This window comes from Labrus bergylta, chromosome 14 (assembly GCF_963930695.1).
Source record: "Labrus bergylta chromosome 14, fLabBer1.1, whole genome shotgun sequence".
Lineage (NCBI taxonomy): Eukaryota > Metazoa > Chordata > Actinopteri > Labriformes > Labridae > Labrus > Labrus bergylta.
Genome location: NC_089208.1, coordinates 7,779,589 through 7,802,948, shown reverse-complemented (window position 1 = coordinate 7,802,948; position 23,360 = coordinate 7,779,589). Strand labels below are relative to the sequence as shown.

Genomic DNA, 23,360 nt, shown 5'->3' with positions numbered 1-23,360 from the left:
TTGAGCTGTTCTTTCTGTAAACAACGTTAAACACTCTTATTAATGTTGGATATCATATGAGCATGCTTTAAGGGTTTATTGGATAATTACTCTGCATAAAACTCCTCTACAATGCTGCTGTCAATGTTTAGCTTGTTACTTCATTGTTTTACCAGCAGAGGTCAGCAGATACACAGCATTAGTTATCATTTATTCAGGGATGTAATTGTGTTTAATACTTCTGTTTCTTTTTTTTTTTAACTCTGTATGGGTTCCACCACCGCAATAGACATTTTATGTGTTAGCATCTGAAATGAAAATAGTAGTTTTATATATAAATAGAGGTGTGGTTTAAATGTCTGAGGTCTGCTTAGTGGCTACATAATCACCAGCTGGTGTTTAACTGTGTGTGTCTGCTGTGAGGCAGAAATATCACTTAAACAGGCTGATACCAGCTGTGAGCCTGGACAAAGATTACATTATTAAAACACACTAGGATGATCTGACTGATACAGCTGACTGTTAATGGGAACACTGTTTCCACAGCAATGACAATATAAATTCAAGTTTAGGCTATATTTAAAAAAAACATGTTCGTTCGATGTTTGAGTTGTTTTTCTGTGTGTGTAACTCAAAGATCACATTCAGCTGTGTCTCTGTTTTCACACCTGACTGCTCTTCTTCTACTGGTGCTTTTCTACAGCTGTGTATGAACCACACCTGTCAGGGTTTAACTGTTCCAGCATCAGTTCCTCTGATCAGAGTGACTGATCTCACCCACACTCATGGTCAACCTCTGCTGTCCCTCAGCTGTGGACCTTTGACCACCATGACCAGGTAACGCCAGCAATTTACCACACAGAACCACTACCGCAAAAAAACAAAATCAGAAACAGAACCATAACTAAGACAACAACCACAATGGGACAAATGACCACGACTGTAAAAAAAAACAAAAAAAAACACCACAACCAAAAAAAGAACACACAACACAATAACAATCAGAAATACAACCAGAGACAGAAACAGGTCCTTAACCACAAACACATTTGCAACAACAACAAAAAAACAACCACAACCAGTTTAACGATCACAACCAGAAGGAGAACACCATGAACAACCAGAACCACAATTAAAACCAAAATACAACCACAATAACAACCACAGACAGAAAAATAAACACAAGTATAAGAGGGGGACAAAAGAACAGCTACAATCAGAACCATACCAGAAAAACAGCTACAATGGCTCAGTGGCATAGAAGGTCGTCATAAAATCATACTGATATGACATCCAACCAGAAGGTAATGTAGTTGATCCACAGCTCCTAAAGGGAGATGTTGAAGTGTGCTTGGGCAAGACACAGAACCCCAAGTTATTGAATACATGGGTGAATGTGATATGTATGTAGTATTTAAGTGCTTTAATTAGTCATAAGACTAGAAAAGGGCTATACAAGTTAGTTCAGGTGCATTTACCAGCAACAACAAAATACTAGAAAACAAAATATACATAACCACACACTGTGTTAGCTGGTAGATTCTCTGTGTCTCTATACCAAAGGAAATCCTTCCTCATTGAGGAGGAATATAGACCCAACCCGGATTAAGCCTGAGGACTCTCTCTCCTTAAAAAGCAGAAGTCGACTTCTGGCATGAGTCACTTGATGTTTGCTGATTGGTCAATCATATGAGCAACCATCAGAAATAAGACCTCTTGAATGTGTGCAGTTCTCCAAGAAACAGAAGACATGCAGGAACATTAAAAAAAGATCATCTTAAAGACCTTGAGAAGTGAATCACACTAATGGTTTTTTATTTCAGGCGCAGCTGGAGGGGGTCCAACGTGACAGTAAAGTCACTGAGAGACAGTCAGACAGAGCACCTGGACCTCTTACTGACAGAACTACAGTACTGCAGGTCAGACTGGAATCTACCTGTTCTGTTCTGCTCTATGAAACTACCTGTTTACTTCTGTGATAAACTATATGTCCTTCTTCTGTGTAAAACTGACTGATCTTCCTCTGTATGACATTAACAATGATCAGTTCATCTTTTTTGGTATAATGTTATCTCAAGACACTTGAAAAAAGAGCACGCACTGTTTTATGTAACTTACAAAGACCCAACATTAATCCACCGTGAGCAAAGCACTTGGCAACATTTAGAAAACGTCCTTTGAACAGGCAGGAACCTTTAGCAGAACTAGACTCATGTTGAACAGTCATCTGTGTTAGACTGTGTCAGGCTTGCAGAAGATAAAATAGAATGACACAAACGAACAGAAGCAGCAACTATCTGTAAACATTTTCTGTTCTTCCTTAGGAAAGGTAGAGGTTTTGATTGGATGTTGCGGTGTGGAAGTGTTTACTCTAGTTGATGCTGCAGTTCATTCTTTAACCCTGGGATATCAAAACAGTTAATTCTATTAAATGACACTACAAGATGAGCCTCTGGAAAAAAATGTATGCATCTTTTCTTGTGCGCGTGTATTCTGTGCGTGTGTGTGTGTTGTATACACAGCCAGCTGAACCATCCTCAGCTACTGCAGCTGATGGCAGTGGGTGTTTCTGATGACCTCCTCAGGACCAGTCTGGTGTTTGAGCAGGTCGACGTCGGCACACTGCACGGCCTGCTGCACAACAAGGTAACACATACCTGAGAATTTGTGGACTCTCTGTAGAGTTTGCATGTCTGTTGGTCCTTTCTCTTGATTTGCAGTGTTGTCTGAACCCTTTAGACCAGCTTGTATACTTATTCAATCACTTCACTTAGCAGGTACGTTGTACAATGGAGGTTCCGCCAATCTTTGGTCCATTTTTGTTTTGAATGGTGTCAACAGTGACGTGAACCCGTCATATTCTCTCATTGAACAATTTGTTTTGGGCCCTCTGCTTGGTTGTAAAAGAGGTTTTATAGCAAGTGTGTCAGACAACTAAAACAATTAATTTAAATTTCTAAGGCTATTTGATTCATGCATGTATCAATAATGTTTTTTTTACATATATATTTGTGTGTTATCAAACTCTCACTTGTGTTGTTTGTCTCCTTTTCTCTGCAGCGAGCAGAGTTCCCAGTCCTGCAGGAAGGGTGGATCCTCTCTGTGATGCTGCAGGTCTGTGAGGGTCTTCATTTCCTCCACAGGGGGGCACTGGTGATGAGGGCCCTCTCTTCACATAGCGTGATCCTCACAAAGCTCACAGTCGCTAAACTAAGCTGTTTAGGCTTCATTGTCTCCAGGTAGGTGGATTCAGGTCTACACCAGACCCAGAACGTCCTCTAAGGAAGAGGGGCAAATTAGTGTGCAGGCTGTAACTGCTTTAACTGCTTTAAATGTTTACTTTAACGTTCCCAATTCAGCTTCTAGATTGGTGCAAGATATTAACGTTTAGCTTTGAGTTTCCCACTGTTCTGTTAAAAAAAGTCATTTTCCCTTTAAGTACACACGATGTGTATCATTGTGTGTTCTGATATTTTGATCATTGTGGCTAAACAAAAGGTCTGAAAGACTTTCCTTTCATAAAAGTGATTCTGTTTCTTTACTATCTGTCTCTTAATACAGAAACTTTGATGGCATGATTTGTTTGTGGTTACACAGCCTGGAACACTTCTGCAAGGTGGTGCAAAGAAAGAATTACTGATTTATTCATAGATTTATCAGCTGAGTCTGTTTTTAGTAAATAATTAAAGCATGTGCCACAGAGGCTACACAATGCAGCAGCTCTCATGCTCTTTGCTGCATGCCATCTCCTCTTTCCTTCCAATACTCTCTCTCTCTCTCTCTCTTTGTTGAAAATGGCCAAATAACGATCTTAAAATGAGAAATAATCGGTATTTACATTTTGAATGGTTTGTACTGAAATTTTTTAAAAACTTGATGTCAAGCCAATTTGAAGATGTGATTTAACCCTGGGCAGCTCTAAAAAAAGATTTTAATTTCCTCCTAACAAGTAGTCAAGTATGCCTTCAAAATGATTACCAAAGACTTGAGTGTAGTAGAAAAACTCTGAAGTCAGCTGGTGATGATATGATGGTCGAACAGTTATGATGGTAACTCTTTGCCTACTGCGATTAAACAACAAATGCAGAAGAATAAGTAGACGCAGCAAAACCTTAAAAAAAAAATTACATTCTATGAATAAAACACAAGAAGAAGAGTAATAAAGCAAGATGACACAGCAGAGCTAAAAGACCTGTCCACTTCTTCTTGACAAATCACTGCACCTTTTCCCCTCTGTTTTTAAAAAAAGCCTCTCCATGTGAAGGCAGAGAGGGTGCCACTTATAGCTATCTCATAGTGACAACATACTTCTTCAACTGGGAGTGGTCATTAGTCTCGTTTCCACCAAGCGGTCCAGTTTGAACCTTTAAGACGAGCATATTAACCTGCCAGACTCGCATGTTAATTATAAATATGATAAGGCACATATATTATTTTTTGACATGTATTTTTTATATTTTCAAATCAGGAGACGTATTAAATTCTGTGTTGCATCATTTTGTTTGTGTTTACTGTTTAATACACAACAGGTTGTACCAACTATCACAGGAAGTTCTAAATAACACAAAATGGAACAAACTGTAACTTGCACCACTGTCTTTACGAAAAAAGAAACCTAGAAATATGAACCAAACCGTGACGCCTGCGTACCATTACACCCCTAATGACAAGTATATTAATGTGAGTGCTAAATGAACCAAACAGACAGATGAGTAACCTGCTGATATAGATACAGTCACTCATTAACAGAGGCTCTGCCTAAAGAAAAAGAACTGTACTATTCATGGAAACATGTTATTAATACATACAACAGATACAATTCAATATCTAGTATTATTTATAATGATATTTTATGAATCTTCTTTCCTGGTTAATTCTCTGTTTCATCACAATTTTTGTTATTATAATATTCTGTGTCCAGCAGTGAGACTTCACGTGTTAAACCCCCCCACTACATGGAGCTCCCCCCCAGCCTGCACAGGTGGGCTGCTCCTGAAGTCATCAAACAGAGAGCCTGCAGGGAAGAGGCTGACATCTACAGTGTGTGTGCTCTGATCCTGGAGCTGTATACAGGTAGCTCTCACCCTGCATGTTTTTAGAATTGATTTAATGAGACAACACTCAACTTCATAGTGCCTTTCTCATTCTTGGCTCATAGTGTGTGTGTGTGTGTGTGTGTGTGTGTGTGTGTGTGTGTGTGTGTGTGTGTGTGTGTGTGTGTGTGTTAATATAAGCCGTAATTGTAGTTGTAATCTGCTTTAGGAGTATTGTCATATAATCATCATTTCCGTTCATCCATCAGCTGTGGCTGTGGCTCAGTTGGTAGAGTGTGTTGTCTCTCAACCAGAAGGTTGGGGGTTCAATCCCAAGCTCCTGCAGCAACTTGTCCTTCAGCTAGACGCTCAGCCACAGTTGCTCCTGCTGCTTCATCAGTGGTGTATAAATGTATATGAATGGGATAAGTTACTTCTTATGGTCACTTTACATAGCAGCCTCTGCCATCAGTGTGTGAATGGGGGTGAATGGGTTGATGTGACATAAAGTGTAAAAGCGCTTTGAGTAGTCAGAGACTAGAAAAATCTACAAGCTCAAGTCCATTTACCATTTACATTAAAATAATAATGATCTCTATTTATAGATTGTAGAATGTGTTAACTCAGGACCTGACTTTGGTATATACCTGACTTATATATATATATATATATATATATAAAGTGTTCTGGTTTGCATTTGACGTCTCATTAGTATTGACCAATCACATATCAGGAGGCTTTGGCTTTTGCATGGAAAAACAGTCCCTAAATGAAGCAAAAGCAAACAAAACACAATCCACTGTAATGACATTCCAGCACCCATCATCTATAATCCAAAATCATTTTATTTATCTCTATAAACAGATATCTTCATGTAAGTGCTGTTTATAGATCAAACATTTACCCTTAAGGTGAAAAATCTGCTACCGTAAATGCTGTGGTGTGACCCCAATGTTTTGATTAAATACAATAGCCAGTGTTTAGATTTCTTGACTTCATTGAATGCATTTAAAACTGTTTTATTGACCAGGTATGTTAGAATCCAATGGGTTGTTCACTATTTTAGATGATGAACCATGGGGCACATTGGACCCGCTCAAAATCAAACAGGCGATGGATTCAGGACAGGCCCTGTCAGTAAACAACGTTCCACTGCCGTACTATGAGCTGGTGTCCACAGGCCTGCAGCTGGAGCCTCAGAACCGGACCTGCAGCCTGCAGACTCTGACAAACACACTGCAACAGGACATCAAGGTTAGGTCATAGAAGAAGAAGAAGATATACTTTAATAATACCACAAGGGTAAATTCAGTTTTCACACTCTGTTGTTGAACATGCTCAGGAGTCAGGAAGAATTAAGCTGAAGAGAGGAAAGAAGGGTTAGGGCAACTGGTCTAGCCCACCACCAATCATTCGGATATATTTCATCCAACCAGATTTGTTTGGACCTCAGACAGTTCAAAATGCAGCAGAACAAAACAAAGCACTCATGTTGAAAAAGTGCTTCATAGACTTTTTAAAACAATATTTTGTCCAGGTGCACATTGACGACCCATAAAAATGGCTCCGCGACCCACTTTTCAATCAATCAATCTCTCTTGCTTGCTGTCTTCCTGCTTGAATTTACGCTGAGCTCCATATAATTTGATGTATGAGTTACGTTTAAAACCTCCAGCTAAAGAGTGTTTATCATTTTAATGAAGTGAGCCTTTACATCATACATTTGTTTTTCTCTGTCTGCAGAGGCTCTGCATGGATGAACAGCCGGGGATTAACATCAGTGCCTCCCCAGAACCAGATCCTGAGTGTAGAGTCCAGACCAGAACACAGCAAACCACTGTGAAGGAACAAGTACATAGTGGTACTGAGCAAAAACACACAGACATATTTTGCATGTGAATTTACAACACAACCGTGCAATCACACATCTATGATTTCTAAATGTGTTTAAGTGTGTTTGTGTTTTCTGAAAATATAATTCAATGTAAATGTAATCTGTCTCCGTCAGCTGTTTGTAGAGCTTTAAGGCCAGTCACAACCCAAGCAAGCACAGAAGAGGAAAGTGATGAAGTACCTCTTAACAAACAGCTGGACAGAAGACCACAGTCCGAGTCAGACAGAGAGGGAGATACATGTTCAGAAGGAGAACCAATGCTCCCTCACCCTCACACACTCACCCTTCCTCTGCTTAGTGAGTCTGACTCGAGCAGTGATGATGAAGAACCTGACTCAGTAACAGACGATGAAGAACCTGATGCAGACATGGAGACGGTGGAGCAGCTGGTTGGCCTGATGCAGCCCAGAATAAATCAGCAGATCAGTACAATATCAGTGAACCTAAAAGTGTCGAGGGAGCTGCTGCAGGAGGCACACAGGAGTCTGGACATAGTGGAGAACCACTGCCAGCTGGTCCACAGAAATGATCCTCCCTGTATCCATGACAACACATCCTCCTCCTCCTCCTCCTCCTCCTCCTCCTCCTCCTTCTTCTTATCTATGTCCTCAGAAGATCCTTGTGGGGTCACAGCTGCTGTTGGACCTCCTTCAGAGTGGTACACTTTCTCCCCTTATGGGAGAGATGACTGGACAGAGAACCTGGTGTTCCAGCTTCTGAGCAGAGACTTTAAGCTTCTGAGTGAGGAAGAGCTGTCTTTATGGCTGGGTCATTATCCAGCTGATCAGATGCAGTGTGAGCAGAGATGGTCTCTGCCAGGTCTCTCTACAGGAGAAGCTGATCAGTGCTCGGAGCAGCTGAGTCAGTATGTTTCTGCTCTGGATGACAGCGACCTCAACATCATGTCTGACAGGAAGCAGCAGGTACACTGTGACAGGCCACATAAGTTACTTGTGTAAAATGTAATTACAAAACAAAATTAGATGGTTTGCAAAACACCGAAAACTGCATATTTGAATTGAAAAAAGCCCAAAGACAACATATGAAATATTAAAACATAGAAATTTCATTTTTCTTTGAAACTCATACGCCCATTTTTTACATGATGCCAGTAAAAGGTTTCAAAAAAGTTTGGACACGGTCATGTTTACCACTCTGTTGCGCCACTTTTGTCTTTTAACAATGCTGTGTTAGCCTTTTGGGAAATGAGGAGACCAGTTTCTGTCATTTTGAAAGTGGAATGTTTTACCTCTCTTGCTTCCCCACGTACAGAGGCTATATGAAACAACCTCAGCCCTTTGCTGAATGTCATCCCCACGCTCTCTCCTCCTCTCCTCTCAAAGTGTCCTGTCTCTCCCCGACTGTCCCGTCTAATAAAGGTGAACATGGCCCAAAAGTAAAATGTAAAAAGAAACAAGAAGTGGCGTATTGTATTTCAACCCTCCGTCATGTTCCTTGACGGAGGGAAACGAGGTTCAACTCTTGTTAGCTCCTCACTGTCCACGCTTGGCCTTGACAGTCATTCTGATAATGGTTCTACTGGTTGATCTCATGAGGACACAATCCTCATACCCAAGTGTTGTACCTCGTTTCCCACCCACAGGCAACATTTCTTAAATGCATATCAACATTCAGATAGTGTATGTCTCGTCCAGACTTCCAGGTCAGAAGAAGATGCAGATGTAACAGTGGAGATGTGCAGACCAGCATCTACAGGGAATCTGCTGGTGGATACTCAGAACACTAGTAAGACATTACCTGCTAAAACCTGCCAATATGGAGCAGGGCAGTGTTTGCAGAATGGTGTGAAGTTTTAACACAGTTTCACTGTTTTCCTCCTCAGAGTACGAGAGTTTCCCTAAACACTGTGAAGAAACTGTCACTGATGCTGCTGCCGGTCAAACACAACATACATCTAACACCAACATGTAAGGACCCTGAACTGAACATGTGTGCTTTATAATTCATTCAGACACCTCAGAGTGAGCTTTGTGTTTATGGATGTAAGACCTTTTACTTTGTATGAAAACATAGAGACTGTTCTGTACGAATGCAGACTGGTTGGACTGACAGTGTGATCAGTTTGTTCAGCCATTAACATATTTATTCATTCGGCAGTGATTCATTATAAACCTAATGGTAACACAGGAAGCATGTCTTCCCCACTGACCTTCACTTGTTAGTACCATGTAACAACAACATCGGAAGATTTCAAGAAAGTTTAGACTGTATTAATGCTGACAATAGTTAGATGGATGTATAAAGGAAAAGGGGGTGGATTATTGCCCCCATAAGTATCAGAAAAAGAGCTGATTTGGGTTACACGAGTGGTCTTTTTGACTGTTCCAGTGAAGAGTGGTTAATGTAATTTCTGGAGCTGATTTATTGGATCAGCAGCTTGTATGAGTCGTTTCTTGGCTAACAATGTTGATTAGGAAAGAGATTATGCTTACTGTATGTGTTGTACACTGTCGTGGTCTGATGTAGAACTAAAATAGATCATATCCTAAGTTAATATGATCACCAAGATAATTCTGTGAGTTAATGGCTTTTTCCAGTATGTGTTAGCATCAAGCCAACAAACTACATACCAGTCCGTCTGTGAGAAATTGTACCCGTCCATAGACAGGAACTTTAAATGAAAGAATGTTTCAGAGAAACCATCAGATCAGTTACTGAGGTTAAAAAAGTGTTTCTGCCATGCCATCAAAGGCTGATCCTTGTGTTTGTGTGTCTGCCAGGACATGTTCTGATGTGGCTCTGTTAGCTGAAATGTCCAGCATCACATGTTCTCCGGCTCAGCTTCAACAGAAACTCTGTAGTCCCCCTGTGAACACACGAGCCCTGCCCTATTACAGTACCCCTTACAGTCCAGGTAACACAAACTCACACATGCAGGCACCCAAACACGCACACACAAACACACACGCACATACACACACTGACCGCTCTGTGTGTGCTTTTTCACTTTTTAAAAACATAATACTCAGGATGAAGAAGATTATTTATAGTAGTTAATTATCCAACAGATGATACTGTGTGTCCTCACAGTTAGGGTTTAAAAGAGTCATGCTCTCAACAGTGGAAACGATTGTCACTTTGACTCAGTCTCAACCTGCAGTTATTTCATGTTTGGTCCGTCACATGCATTTATATTTAAAAACACGTTTTTGCAAACAAATTTTGCTCACATGAAAACAATCAGTGTTTCTCCTGAAGACATTTATCTGTTAGATCAGTTTCAGTGAACCCTCGACTCAGGGGTTTGTTATTAAGATTTCAGTTCCACATAAGGTATTTTATTTTTATCTTTTGACAGACACTCATCGGCGCGTAAAGATTATGGAAGCCGATCTCCCACAATCCCCTGCATGCAGCGCCCTTCATTCTGCCAACCTGAAGAGTTTCAACACAGCAAGAGAAGACTCAATACAGGTTTCCATCATTTCGTTCATCACAGTTACTCTAATCTGCGCACCAGTTATTCTCATCGTCACAGGTTTGAAGATTAGAAATACTGTAGACGGTGAAACAGCCCAAAAGATTTACCTTTGAAGAGACAGGCTACAAATTCTGAAAAATTCAAAAGCAATTATCAAGACAACAAAAGCAACAGAAAGACAAAGAGTGTAACAACAAGGAGTGACTGTAAAGCAGCAATAAGAAAAACACAACAGCTCTGACAGAGTCACATGGCCTTTTTAGCTCATCAGCCGTAACACAGGTGATGTCATCTGGAGAGGCTGAGGTAACTCATACCGTGGATATTTGCTGCGGTTTGGGGAAAATATCAGAGTCTTTTGGGCTTGGAAAACAGAAACTGACAGGGATATCTGTGACCATAGATTCCTTCTGTACTTCACTATAAACTGAATGGCTGCTGCCTTCTGTTTACCACAAATGCCATATTAGCAATGCTAGTTTAACTTCAAAGTTGCTTTTTATTTCCCAAAGCTTAAAAAATATTCCGTTGTTTGCGTTATCTCATGTGCTACTGAAATTCTTCCCAACACAAAATTCAGCATAGATCACTTCACAGTTCAGCTCCAGACATGTTTTGATGTAATAACCCTTGATTGTTACACCGACTATTTATGTGACACCAAATATTTACCGTCAAATGATTTGTGATGTCAGTAAGAGGTACAGCCAAGACTGCAACTCAAGAAGAGAATAGAGGGAAAGGGAAAAAGAATCAACCACACTGAAGAAATGTAACTGGTAATAAAGTGTACACATAGGATTACAGCTAGCAGCGCCTCTGGATCTGGAGCTTTCCTGTTTCCTGAGTTTTTCTTTTGCATTTTCTGGGAATGTGGGTGTCTCACTTTGTATCTTTTATGTTTGCTGTTCATGTTAAATTATTATTATTTATTTATTTGCAGCATTTTTTTTATTGTACCACATGTCTATCAGTGTTTTATTTTGACTTTGTTTGAATTTTCATCATTTCTAAATTGATGTTCCTTCTCTTGAAAATCTTTTGAACATTTCCTGCTCTTAAAGCTGACTCTCTCTCCTGTGAACTCTCAGGGCTTCAACAGTTTCCAGCCTCCGCCTTTCAGTATGCACTCTCCCTGCAGCTCCCAGACCTTCATCACTGCCTGCCTGCAGAGCGATACCACATCTCACACCTCCATCGCCCACAGCACTGAGGAAGAGGAGTACAGAAGTGAGGAAGAGGAGGAGGAGGAGGGAGAGAGAGCAGGGGTCGCTGAGGCAGAGCAGAGGGAAGAGGATGGAACCAGCCTTAGTCGACCTCTGGTACATTTGGAGGATGAAGAGCAAGCTTATGAAGAAGAGGAGAAATCATCACAGACTGCAAAAGAAAGCAGGGACGAAGAGGAAAACATGGCAGAGCAGAGTGAGGAAGAAGAGCGTGTTGAAGAAGGATGTGATGAAGAGGAGTGTGTTAAAGAAGGAAGTGATGAAGAACATTGTGTTGTAGAACGATGTGATGGAGAGGAGTGTGTTGATGAGTACACTGGTGAAAAAGAGCGTGATGAAGAGTACAGTGATGAAGATGAGCGTGTTGTAGGGGGCAGTGATGAAGAGGAGTCGGTTGCAGGCAGCAGTGATGAAGATGAGCGTGTTGAAGAGGAGTGGGTTGAAAAGGGCAGTGATGAAGATGAGGCCGGCCTCTGTCACCCACAGAGAGGTGAGAACACAGCAGATTCACACACTGATGGTGGGGTCTGATCCATTAAGTGGCCACGTACAGGAGCTGGGGATCGAACCCCCCATCCTCAGCTGAAGAGATGACTGATGACCCCCAAACACTTTTAACATGGTTATCCATAACAATACACTAAATACACTCCCTACATCCATGTTATGGACAGACATGTTACTAATGTGTTACAGACAGAACATGCAGCAGACACACAGATCTGAGTGTAAAAATATTCAATTCAATTCAATTCAATTTTATTTGTATAGCGTCAACTCATAACAAGTGTTATCTCAAGACACTTCACAAAAAGCAGGTAAAAGACCTTACTTATTGCTATGTTACAAAGATCTGGCCTATCCATCATGAGCACTTTAGCAAAGCAGCAAAAGTTACAGTGGTAAGAAAAAACTGCCTTATTAAAAGGCAGAAATCTCATGACGAAACAGCCTTCACAGGCCTAGACTGCGCCGGGGTTGGAAAGGGATAGGAGGAGAGATGGGATAAGACGCAGGAAGAGGGATAGGGAGCAAGGAGGTTGGGGGAGGCAGGGGGAGGCAAACCGTCCATCAACAATCTGTTGGGGGGGGGGGGGGGGGGGGTTGTTCTGGCAGGCCGTCAACCAACGATCTTGAGGAGACTAAGAGAGCTCAAGAGCTCCCAGGAAAGTAGGTGGTTAGTGACTGAGATTTACAGATAGATACATGCAGTAATATGATGTACTGTATATGCAGAGAGAGAGAGAGAGAGAGAGAGAGAGAGAGAGAGAGAGAGAGAGAGAGAGAGAGAGAGAGAGAGGAGCTCAAGGCTCAAAATATGAAATGTATTCTACTGTAAAAATAAATGCTGACCATAAAAAGCATGTCTATTATAACATGAATCATTTACCTACAAAATGAACTTTATCTGAAAAACAATATTGGTGAATATTGAATGTGATATTTTATATTTCAAATATACATCTTTGTTATAGTTTGATTTTAGAACACTATCAACACAGATGTCAGATGAACGGTTTGATATCAGGAGATCTCATAGGAATCATGTGTGAAGGGAAAGTGTGAAAGCACATGAATAACACAGTTATCATTTTTTTAAACTTTGGCTGTGTTCTGCAGAGGTGAGTTCAGGAGTGGAGGAGGAAGGGCCTGAGGACGAGGCTGATGACAGGAGGAAGGTGACATCAGGATTATTTGATCAAGAAACAGCAGGTAACAGATTCAGCCAGTGAACGGTGTAGTGAATCGGGCTGTGTTTGTAAACACTATTCTTCTTTTTCTTCTTCTACTAATAAGAATAATCATGATTATTACTGTTGGTTCATCAGGTGGAACAGGCTTACTGCCTGGGTCACAGAAGAAGAAGGAACATCTGATGGAGTCACAGCAGAGTCTACTTGAAGACACCACCAGGTGAGTGCAGCTACACCTCTGCTACACACATCTCAGCCCACACGCTCCTGCCCCAGGAACAGAAATCAAACAAGGGGTCTGGTCGCAGTCCTTTTTGGTTAGGAAGGTTCCTGACTGAGTGAACTGACTCGGAAGTATTTAACTTCAGCCATGATTAGAGTTGTCTAAATTCTCCATCTTCTGGGAACTTTTTAGTACTTTTGGCCGGACCCTAGGTTTGAGCTTGTTGTCTGTTGTCCTTTTACACCATTAAGGCTTACTGCAGTCTGTCGGTTAGGGGCGGTGATGTCACTTCCTGTTTGTTCTGTTTTTCAGAGCTCACTCTACCCTGGACGACGTCCTGCAGGAGTTTGAATGTGAGGAGGAAAGAGAGAGTCCAGGAGCCCGAAGAGACGGCAAAATCCTGTGAGGGAGCACATCACACTAATACTAGTGTGTGTGTGTGTGTGTTTGTATCAGACCAGTCTAACAGAGTGTGTGTAATGTGCAGGTGTGCGCTGTTTGAGGGACAGACTAGTGACCATGAAGAACACTCAGCAGGACAGAGACACAGTCAACAGCAGTAATGGTAAATGGCTTTTTTGGTCCTCTGACTAATCAAAGCACTTCCACTCCACAATACGTTCCCATCAAAGAACTATTTTATTCACACATGTTCAAACCCTGCTTGGAGTAATATGGCCATCAGTGACTTGCCAACAGACACTTCAATTTAACTGCAGGGGCTTGGGAATCGAAGCGGATTATTGAACTGGTAAAAATCTGGTACTTTCACATGCTCAAGCTTATAGCTAAATTAAACCTTTTAATTGGACTACTGTCCTTGTCCCCCACCTGGTTATATGCCAAAAGTTGTAAACATACGACTACTTTAAACAGCTCTGTACATTTTACACACACTTAATGCTTTACTGTTGGTACAAATCTGATGAACGCTATATAACGCAATTTGACATTTAATAAACATTTTAATAATGTGAGGTTTCCCATGAACATTCATGTGCTTATTTAAAGAATAGTTTTTATTCTGAGGATATTAATCTAAAATGTTCTTCCTCTCTGTGTTTCTGTTTACACAGGAGGCGTGTCGGGGCAGGACGGACACTAAATGTTCTCTAAATGTTTAATTTGTTAAAGTTCCATTAATATTCTGTTTGTTGTAAATGTTTGCACCTTGTTGGAGAAAACCTGACGTCAACGTTTTTAAAATGTTTGAAATTCTAATCAACACAGATCATTTGAAGTCCTGTTTAGTTTCCAACCCTTCAAATGTTTGAGCTGAAAGTCTTCATGAAATGAGGACAAACACAACACTGTGAAAAAAGGTTTTATTACACAATGTTCTGTTTGACAATGTTTCACTAAAAGTAGAGCAAAAGTCAAAAGAAGCTCTTTTTTTTTTCTCTGACCTGACCTCTCTTTAGAAGAACACTGATCACAGATGTTTAACATGATTATCATACATTTCCAACATCACAAACACCTCAGTCTACAGAACACTACACACCTGTAGAAGTGAAGGTGAGAGGAGATCATGAACCCTCTTTTGGGGGCGTGTACTACGAGGCGAGTTCAACATAACCAGGCTAACTTTTCCTGGTCTTGCTTGCTTCAGAGATCACACGAAGCTGGTTATCAACTCGATGAGTCAACCCAGAGTGTCTATGACTGCTTCACATGAAAGGGGCGGTGCAAGTAGCATACGACCAACTGTACACATGCACAAGTCTGCATGCACAAGTCTGCCGCCAGCAGATCGCCTTCACTCACAAACTCTGAGCAAACTGATAATCAAACAATATGAAATTAAACATTTAGGCTACTACAGACTAAAATCAAAACAGCCACATTTACAAATTGAAGGAGGAAATGGCAGAAAAAGAAAAGCTCAAGTTTATTCCCCTTGATTGTATTCACTGCTCAGTATTCTTGTGGCATCTAGGACTGTTTTAAACGTTATAATTCAGCTGCAGCCCCAACGTTAACAGAGTGGTATGGAGTTAATAAACATTTATATTAAAATACATAATTCAAAGCAACCAGTCCTCATATTTTAAATGTTATAAACACATCTCCAAGGCTCCTGAGCTTTTTCAGCCTCCGTTAAAGGATGATAAAAGTAAAGCAAAATGAGTGACTTTCATTCATAGATTTCATGTCCAATCAGATGGAAGCGTTTTGTCGGTCCCTCTCGCTCCTCCCTATCATGATCTGCTTACAGAGCTCCACGATCGAGAGATCTGATTGGTCAGTGGGCGGAGGTTGATACAAGTTGATCTCTCATCCTAACACCTAACCTGCTTACCATGGGGATCTAACCCGGTAGGACGTCAACCACCTTCTGAATACCCAGAGTTCCCTCTGAAGTGACCTCAATAACTGAAAATCCTGCTTTGTCTTTTACTCTTCTCATCATCACAGAAACACAAACTGCTCACTGTCGCCCCCTTCAGACTGCATGCAACCCCAACCATAAACAACAACCGTTTTCTAAATACTTTATTAATCTGTCATACATCTTAGTCTGTGGATCATTTGAACCTTTTCAAAATAAAAGCTCTCGTAATTTCGTATTTCAAACATTTCTCTTGAAACCTTTAATTATATTTATAAATGAATACATTGAAACAAGAACACTGAACATGTTTCTGAGCGTGAGGAAGAGGAGTAGAAGATCACGGAGGGGGAGGAGCATGCAGGTGAGAGTCAGACACTGATTTGTTTGTTTCTGCGAAGTGTGTGGATCTAAAGTGAGAAAGTGAAGGAGTGACTGAAAACATAATAGCATGACTGCTGAATCAACAAACACATGGACTGACCCCCCCCCCCTCCCCCCCTGCAGATTTCAGCTGCCCCCTTACTCAGCTACACCATGGAGAGGTTTAGCACAACAGAGCCTTCATCTTCATCGTCTGCACACCGATTGAGCTGCTGCACACAGAACAGAAATATTATTATAATAACGTGATAAACAGTGTTTTAACCACATGACGCAGAACACTCACTGTCCTGAACGTATGTAACATCTTTAACAGCTCAAAAACTTACATAATCTTCTACACTAAACTGATTTATTTGCATCTGCTGGATTACGAAATTTACTGATTCAAATGTTGTCTGCTGAGTAAAACACTTTATTTAATAACAAATAATGGTGAAAAGAATCACGGCTGATCCATGAGCTACTCCCTACTATTCCCATGGTTCAGGCTGCATGTGATGTGGAGATAGATGAAATAAAAGTACTGCAGCCAAATCCCTGTGAGGTCCCTCAGTTAAAATAAGGCTTCTTTTAAGCAGTGTGTGTAGGCGCTGTGGAGATCAGACGTACAAATATGAATACAATCCAGTTTAAAAAAAACAAACATTTTTACACAAGTTGGTTGTAACGTGTTGATATTTCATTGTGTATTGACTTTTCTCACTCTTGCCATGTTTGCATTTATCATGCAGGTTTCAGCTGCTGTTTCTGTGTGAAAAGACTTGTTAACTTAACGTAGGTAACGTCATCCTGTAGCCTCAGTCCCTGAACACAAGCTGCCATGTGCTGCAGGAGCACACACACACGCACACTGAACAGTGTCTGATGTTGCATATTCAGCAGTGTCGAAGCCTAACTCGTTTTGTAAATGACAGCAAACTTTTTGTTCACAGAAGGATTTCCGTTGTGTTTTTAAAGAGGGTAGCAATTACTGTTGCAACTTTTTATATCACGTACAGTCTGTTTTTACCTTTCAACATAAAATAATGGTTTAACACAAAATACATTGCTTCCCATGGTCCCTAAATCCCTTAATATTAGAGGTCTGCCGTCTGTCAGGTAAAACACATTCAGGTTAAAAAAACTGTTTAAAACCTTTAAAAAGTGAAATGTTTGTCATGAAATAAAGCTGTCTGCTGCTCAGAGTCTGATGTCTGATGGTCTGTCTGCTGATCTCTCTGATGTCTGCTGGTCTATCAAACACATTCAGATCACCGTGGAGGATTTAGAAGGATCAGACTCACATTGTGGCTCCTGTTCAGATGCAGAAGAAGAAATCTGAAAGAAAACATTTTAAAGTTATTCATCAAACGTTATTCTCACAGTGTGAACACTGATCATAATTACTGACTGCAGGCGGCTTGTGACTTCTTTAACAAACACAAATTCCCATCAGTCCCACATGTCTAACATCGGGAGCTTGACAGCGAGCATCTGGTGGCCAGATTGGACCCGGTGGTGAGTAAGATGGTTTGCAGCCATAAGAGAAGCTGTTGGGATGGTGAATTGCTCCCTCGGGTTGGGGAGTAAGCCTCTGCCTCAAGTGAAGGAGTTTAAGTATCTCAGGGTCTTTTTTAAGGGTATAATGGATCCTAAGATTGACTAACATGTCGGTGCAGCATCAGCAGTAATGCTGACGACACGAGCTGTAAATGTGTTAATTAAACTCTCAGGGGTTTTCATTTATGACAACAAGAGCTGTATATCTATTATTTATTTCAGAGGATTTGTTTTATGATAACAGGAGATGAAGTGATCACTGATATGTTAACTAACGACAAAACCCTGCAGGATCCTCCTGCATAAGTAAACTAACTATTGTGTGTGAGAATCTGAACATTAGACGTGTGACATCATTGAAGGGTCTCACCTGTGATTTGGTGTCTGTTAAAAAGGATCCAATCAGTTCCACTGCCTTCTTCTCCTCCTCTGTCAGCGGCTCCACCTGCAGCAGATTATAACCACACGAGAGGAGACCCACAATGTGAGCTTCATTATATCAATGAACACGACACCACGCTGGGGAGGGAAGTACTGAAGTCCTCCAGTACTGGTGCTGTATGGTTCTGTTGATCTTCAGTGCCACAGTGGAGTAGTGCTGTATTACAGTAGTGTTAAAGTACTGAGGTGTTATATTGCAGTGTGTATAGTGCTGTGCTGGCCTTGTGTGGTTCTTTAGTACTTTAGTACAGTGTTCTTGTAGTACGTCAGGTGTGGTCGTGTACCTTCAGGTCCTGGTTGTGTTGCAGGTTCTGGATGAGCTCGCTCACAGAGTTCAGGCTTGATCTGATGTTCTTCATGGACTCGCTCTGAGCAGCAGAGATCTCCTTCAGCTGAGTGCTGAGCTCTGAGTGTTTGCTTCTGATGGTTCTCAGGTTCTCCAGCATCACAGCCGGGTTCTCCTGCAGAAACAGACAGAGAGGTTATCTTTTCAGTTACGAGTTTAAAACCTTCATTATTTGTATTTTTTTATCAGTTTGGTAAACTGCTTAAACTTCCCCTTTCATTATTTGGACTGAAGTGTTTACATGTTTGATCAGATTGTAATCTGACTGTAGCTTCTGAATCATGTCAGAATGAACTCATATTTATAAAGACTTTTTCAAGAATTATGGTCACTTTTTTCTTTTTTAAATCATAAAGAAAGAGTTGTACTTTACCATCAAGTTATCAATAAAAGCTGTATTCATTATACGCACACACACATTGTGTAGCTGTGTTTGAAAAGGTGTCTACACACACTGCGTTCAGTGTGTTTGTAGGTGTGTGTGTGTGCGTGTGTGTGTGTGTGTGTGTGTGTTCTACCTCAGCAGTTGATCCGGTCTCTGCTGGTCTGTTGATGAAGTCCAGCTTCAGACGCTTCTCAATGTACTCCAAGTCCGCCTCAGACTTCACAAACTGAAAGCAGACACACACACACACACACACACACACACACACACACACACACACACACACACACACACACACACACACACACACACACACACACACACACACACACACACACACACACACACACACACACACACACACACACACACACACACACACACACACACCATTTTCATCATCCTCCTTCTCAGACATGGAGCAGTTTCCTGAGTGTAATAATCTGACTCACATAATCAGAAAAAAAAACTGCACGGTTCAGATGAAGCTTAAGTCTCTGCGTTAACTATGACACAACCTAATTTACAAACTTACTTTCTATGTAAGCTTTAGTGTGAACTTTACACCAACTTAGATGGTGCAACAGGCCACATTTCACAGCTGCAGTGTGTGTGTGTGTGTGTGTGCTGCTTTCAGATGCTTTGACAATACTATTGCACTGCTCGCTGTCTCATACAGTAGTGCAATGAAGTCAGAGCAGCTGCCAACAGCTTACCACGGTCTCACTCTTCCACATTTAAAAAAAAAAAAATACATTTTAACATAAAAGGTCTCTCTCTGTCATGTTCAAAAGACTCTTAGAAGAACAATCTGAGCCTGTCAGTGACAAAAACAACAACTTTTAATGCACCACCATGACAGCCTCTCTTGCTGCTGCTGCTGAGCTAAAAGAAAACTGTTTCTATGTTAATAAATGAGGTTAAAAACACGTTGGAATAAACCTTAAGCATGCATCTGAAATGTTAGTTAGTATCGTCTCCCTTCCCTTTCTGAAGAACAACTGTGAAACTGTGTGTGGTAGTAATGTGTGCTGGGATAGAGGGCTTTGAGTGTGAGTGTGTGTGTGTTCAACACAGTTTGTTATGATACACTGTGTTGAATACTCAGTTTGTTATGATACACTGTGTTAAATACTCAGTTTGTTATTATACACTGTGTTAAATACTCAGTTTGTTATGATACACTGTGTTAAATACTCAGTTTGTTATTATACACTGTGTTAAATACTCAGTTTGTTATGATACACTGTGTTGAATACTCAGTTTGTTATGATACACTGTGTTGAATACTCAGTTTGTTATGATACACTGTGTTGAATACTCAGTTTGTTATGATACACTGTGTTAAATACTCAGTTTGTTATTATACACTGTGTTGAATACTCAGTTTGTTATGATACACTGTGTTAAATACTCAGTTTGTTATGATACACTGTGTTAAATACTCAGTTTGTTATTATACACTGTGTTGAATACTCAGTTTGTTATTATAGTGTTGAATACTCAGTTTGTTATGATACACTGTGTTGAATACTCAGTTTGTTATGATACACTGTGTTAAATACTCAGTTTGTTATGATACACTGTGTTAAATACTCAGTTTGTTATTATACACTGTGTTAAATACTCAGTTTGTTATGATAAACTGTGTTAAATACTCAGTTTGTTATGATACACTGTGTTAAATACTCAGTTTGTTATGATACACTGTGTTAAATACTCAGTTTGTTATGATACACTGTGTTAAATACTCAGTTTGTTATTATAGTGTTGAATACTCAGTTTGTTATGATACACTGTGTTGAATACTCAGTTTGTTATGATACACTGTGTTAAATACTCAGTTTGTTATTATACACTGTGTTAAATACTCAGTTTGTTATGATAAACTGTGTTAAATACTCAGTTTGTTATGATACACTGTGTTAAATACTCAGTTTGTTATTATAGTGTTGAATACTCAGTTTGTTATGATACACTGTGTTGAATACTCAGTTTGTTATGATACACTGTGTTAAATACTCAGTTTGTTATGATACACTGTGTTAAATACTCAGTTTGTTATTATACACTGTGTTAAATACTCAGTTTGTTATGATACACTGTGTTAAATACTCAGTTTGTTATGATACACTGTGTTAAATACTCAGTTTGTTATGATACACTGTGTTAAATACTCAGTTTGTTATGATAAACTGTGTTAAATACTCAGTTTGTTATGATACACTGTTAAATACTCAGTTTGTTATGATAAACTGTGTTAAATACTCAGTTTGTTATGATAAACTGTGTTAAATACTCAGTTTGTTATGATACACTGTGTTAAATACTCAGTTTGTTATTATACACTGTGTTAAATACTCAGTTTGTTATGATACACTGTGTTAAATACTCAGTTTGTTATTATACACTGTGTTGAATACTCAGTTTGTTATGATACACTGTGTTGAATACTCAGTTTGTTATGATACACTGTGTTGAATACTCAGTTTGTTATGATACACTGTGTTAAATACTCAGTTTGTTATGATACACTGTGTTAAATACTCAGTTTGTTATGATACACTGTGTTAAATACTCAGTTTGTTATTATAGTGTTGAATACTCAGTTTGTTATGATACACTGTGTTGAATACTCAGTTTGTTATGATACACTGTGTTAAATACTCAGTTTGTTATTATACACTGTGTTAAATACTCAGTTTGTTATGATAAACTGTGTTAAATACTCAGTTTGTTATGATACACTGTGTTAAATACTCAGTTTGTTATTATAGTGTTGAATACTCAGTTTGTTATGATACACTGTGTTGAATACTCAGTTTGTTATGATACACTGTGTTGAATACTCAGTTTGTTATTATAGTGTTGAATACTCAGTTTGTTATGATACACTGTGTTGAATACTCAGTTTGTTATTATACACTGTGTTGAATACTCAGTTTGTTATGATACACTGTGTTGAATACTCAGTTTGTTATGATACACTGTGTTAAATACTCAGTTTGTTATGATACACTGTGTTAAATACTCAGTTTGTTATGATACACTGTGTTGAATACTCAGTTTGTTATGATACACTGTGTTGAATACTCAGTTTGTTATGATACACTGTGTTGAATACTGTGCTGTCACCTCACTGTGCTGTCACGTTAGCAGGCGGCCTGCTGTACAGTCTGACTGTTTATGACTTCATCTGTGGACTTCTCTTGAGAGTGACAGGCATCGCGATGATAGAAATGATCGATCATTTATAACCTGCAGATTGTCTCAGTAATCGTTTCACCGCGCTCGTGTCTTTTTTAAGACTGATAAACAACAATAAAAACAGTTTTACAGTTAGCTCACCATCGCTTCCAGCCGCTCCACTGTGGTCTCCATGTTGAACTGTTGTCAGCTTGATGCCCGCGCTCTGATTGGGCAACTGCGAGGAGCGGAGAGAGCTGATTGGTCAACTGCGTGAGGAAGAAAGCCTCTGTGTTGAGTGCCAGTCATTTTTTTTTTTCTAACAGCAAAAAGAAAAACTTTATTAACACAGCGCTTTGAACAGAACGCGGCAGGTTTTGTGTGTTCGTGTAAATATCATCCTGAAGGTTTTGGGAAATCTCTTCCGTAAACATGTCGTACTTTTAAATCTATACCAGAGATTTAATTTACACACGTTAAGTTTCAAAACACGTCTTGAAAAATATTCGTTATTATTCTCTTCATTAAAAAAAAACATGAAAAAGGCTCACGAAGTGCACAAACAGCACACTGTAACATCAACTTTTAACAATAATGCTCAGAGGAGAAACAATGCAGATCAATTAGAATGAGCTGAACTTATTGCTTATCTAAAAAAAAGAAGAAAAAAAAAAAGAGTATTTTTCAAATTGTCAGCTAAGGACACACTAACATAATTGTTTACAACACAATAAGTCTAAAATGATATTAACACACACACAAAAAAGACAGATCTAAAGAAAATGCAGATCCCATCTTGTTGCACAACCCTGTTTCCAAAAAAAAAAAGAAGTTGGGACACTTCTCATTCGTCTTTTCATGAAGTTCACACTGTATTGAGACCAATACATTATTATGAAAAGTAATCCCTGAATCAGTTTCCAAAACTTTGCACTTAAGCGTTTACATTTACATGTTGCAGTTGTCTGTAACTCACACACATAAACACCCGTACAAGTGTCAACTTTAGATTTAAAGTCAGAGTTCAGTCTTGTGGTATTTCCTCTCTCTAAAATGTAACTTTTAAAGGCTAGGAGGAAACCACGCATTGTTGCTGTAGACTATGATATCGTAAAAACAGTTCTAATTTATTCCTGTGTTTTAGCTTCTGTTTATTTGACTTCTTGTCTCTGTCTGATTAAATACAGTGTACTGTATATCATCTACAGGTCACTGAAGATTATTTGGTCATTGTTAGAATGAGGTTAAGGTAA

General features: G+C 39.7%; 3 protein-coding genes across 5 annotated transcripts; 2 read left to right on the top strand and 1 right to left on the bottom strand.

The window, feature by feature from the left end:
- The first annotated feature begins 4,907 nt into the window (after positions 1–4,907).
- LOC136182400 (inactive serine/threonine-protein kinase TEX14-like) lies at positions 4,908–7,474 on the top strand. The gene is made up of 3 exons (XM_065962951.1): positions 4,908–5,052; positions 6,079–6,266; positions 6,756–7,474. The coding sequence occupies exons 1-3, from the start codon at positions 4,935–4,937 to the stop codon at positions 6,909–6,911; spliced, it is 462 nt and encodes a 153-aa protein (XP_065819023.1). The 5' UTR covers positions 4,908–4,934; the 3' UTR covers positions 6,912–7,474.
- A 2-nt stretch (positions 7,475–7,476) lies between these two features.
- On the top strand, positions 7,477–14,706 carry LOC114918435 (otolith matrix protein OMM-64-like). Its single transcript, XM_065962950.1, has 11 exons — positions 7,477–7,829; positions 8,562–8,652; positions 8,750–8,834; positions 9,648–9,781; positions 10,226–10,341; positions 11,440–12,064; positions 13,195–13,287; positions 13,404–13,488; positions 13,804–13,893; positions 13,979–14,056; positions 14,568–14,706. The coding sequence occupies exons 1-10, from the start codon at positions 7,509–7,511 to the stop codon at positions 14,052–14,054; spliced, it is 1,716 nt and encodes a 571-aa protein (XP_065819022.1). The 5' UTR covers positions 7,477–7,508; the 3' UTR covers positions 14,055–14,056; positions 14,568–14,706.
- A 93-nt stretch (positions 14,707–14,799) lies between these two features.
- ska2 (spindle and kinetochore associated complex subunit 2) lies at positions 14,800–22,403 on the bottom strand. 3 transcript variants are annotated; one of them, XM_020626957.3, is made up of 6 exons: positions 22,270–22,403; positions 19,055–19,147; positions 18,475–18,651; positions 18,120–18,194; positions 17,494–17,527; positions 14,800–16,416 (listed from the first exon to the last, which is right to left on the bottom strand). In XM_020626957.3, exons 1-6 carry the CDS (start codon positions 22,300–22,302, stop codon positions 16,394–16,396), a joined length of 435 nt encoding a protein of 144 aa, XP_020482613.1. In that variant the 5' UTR covers positions 22,303–22,403; the 3' UTR covers positions 14,800–16,393. The 3 variants fall into 3 exon arrangements, with proteins under 3 accessions (XP_020482613.1, XP_020482612.1, XP_065819024.1); XM_020626956.3 differs by having other exon boundaries at positions 14,800–16,419; positions 22,270–22,401; XM_065962952.1 differs by having other exon boundaries at positions 14,800–17,527.
- Between the last annotated feature and the right edge of the window lie 957 nt (positions 22,404–23,360).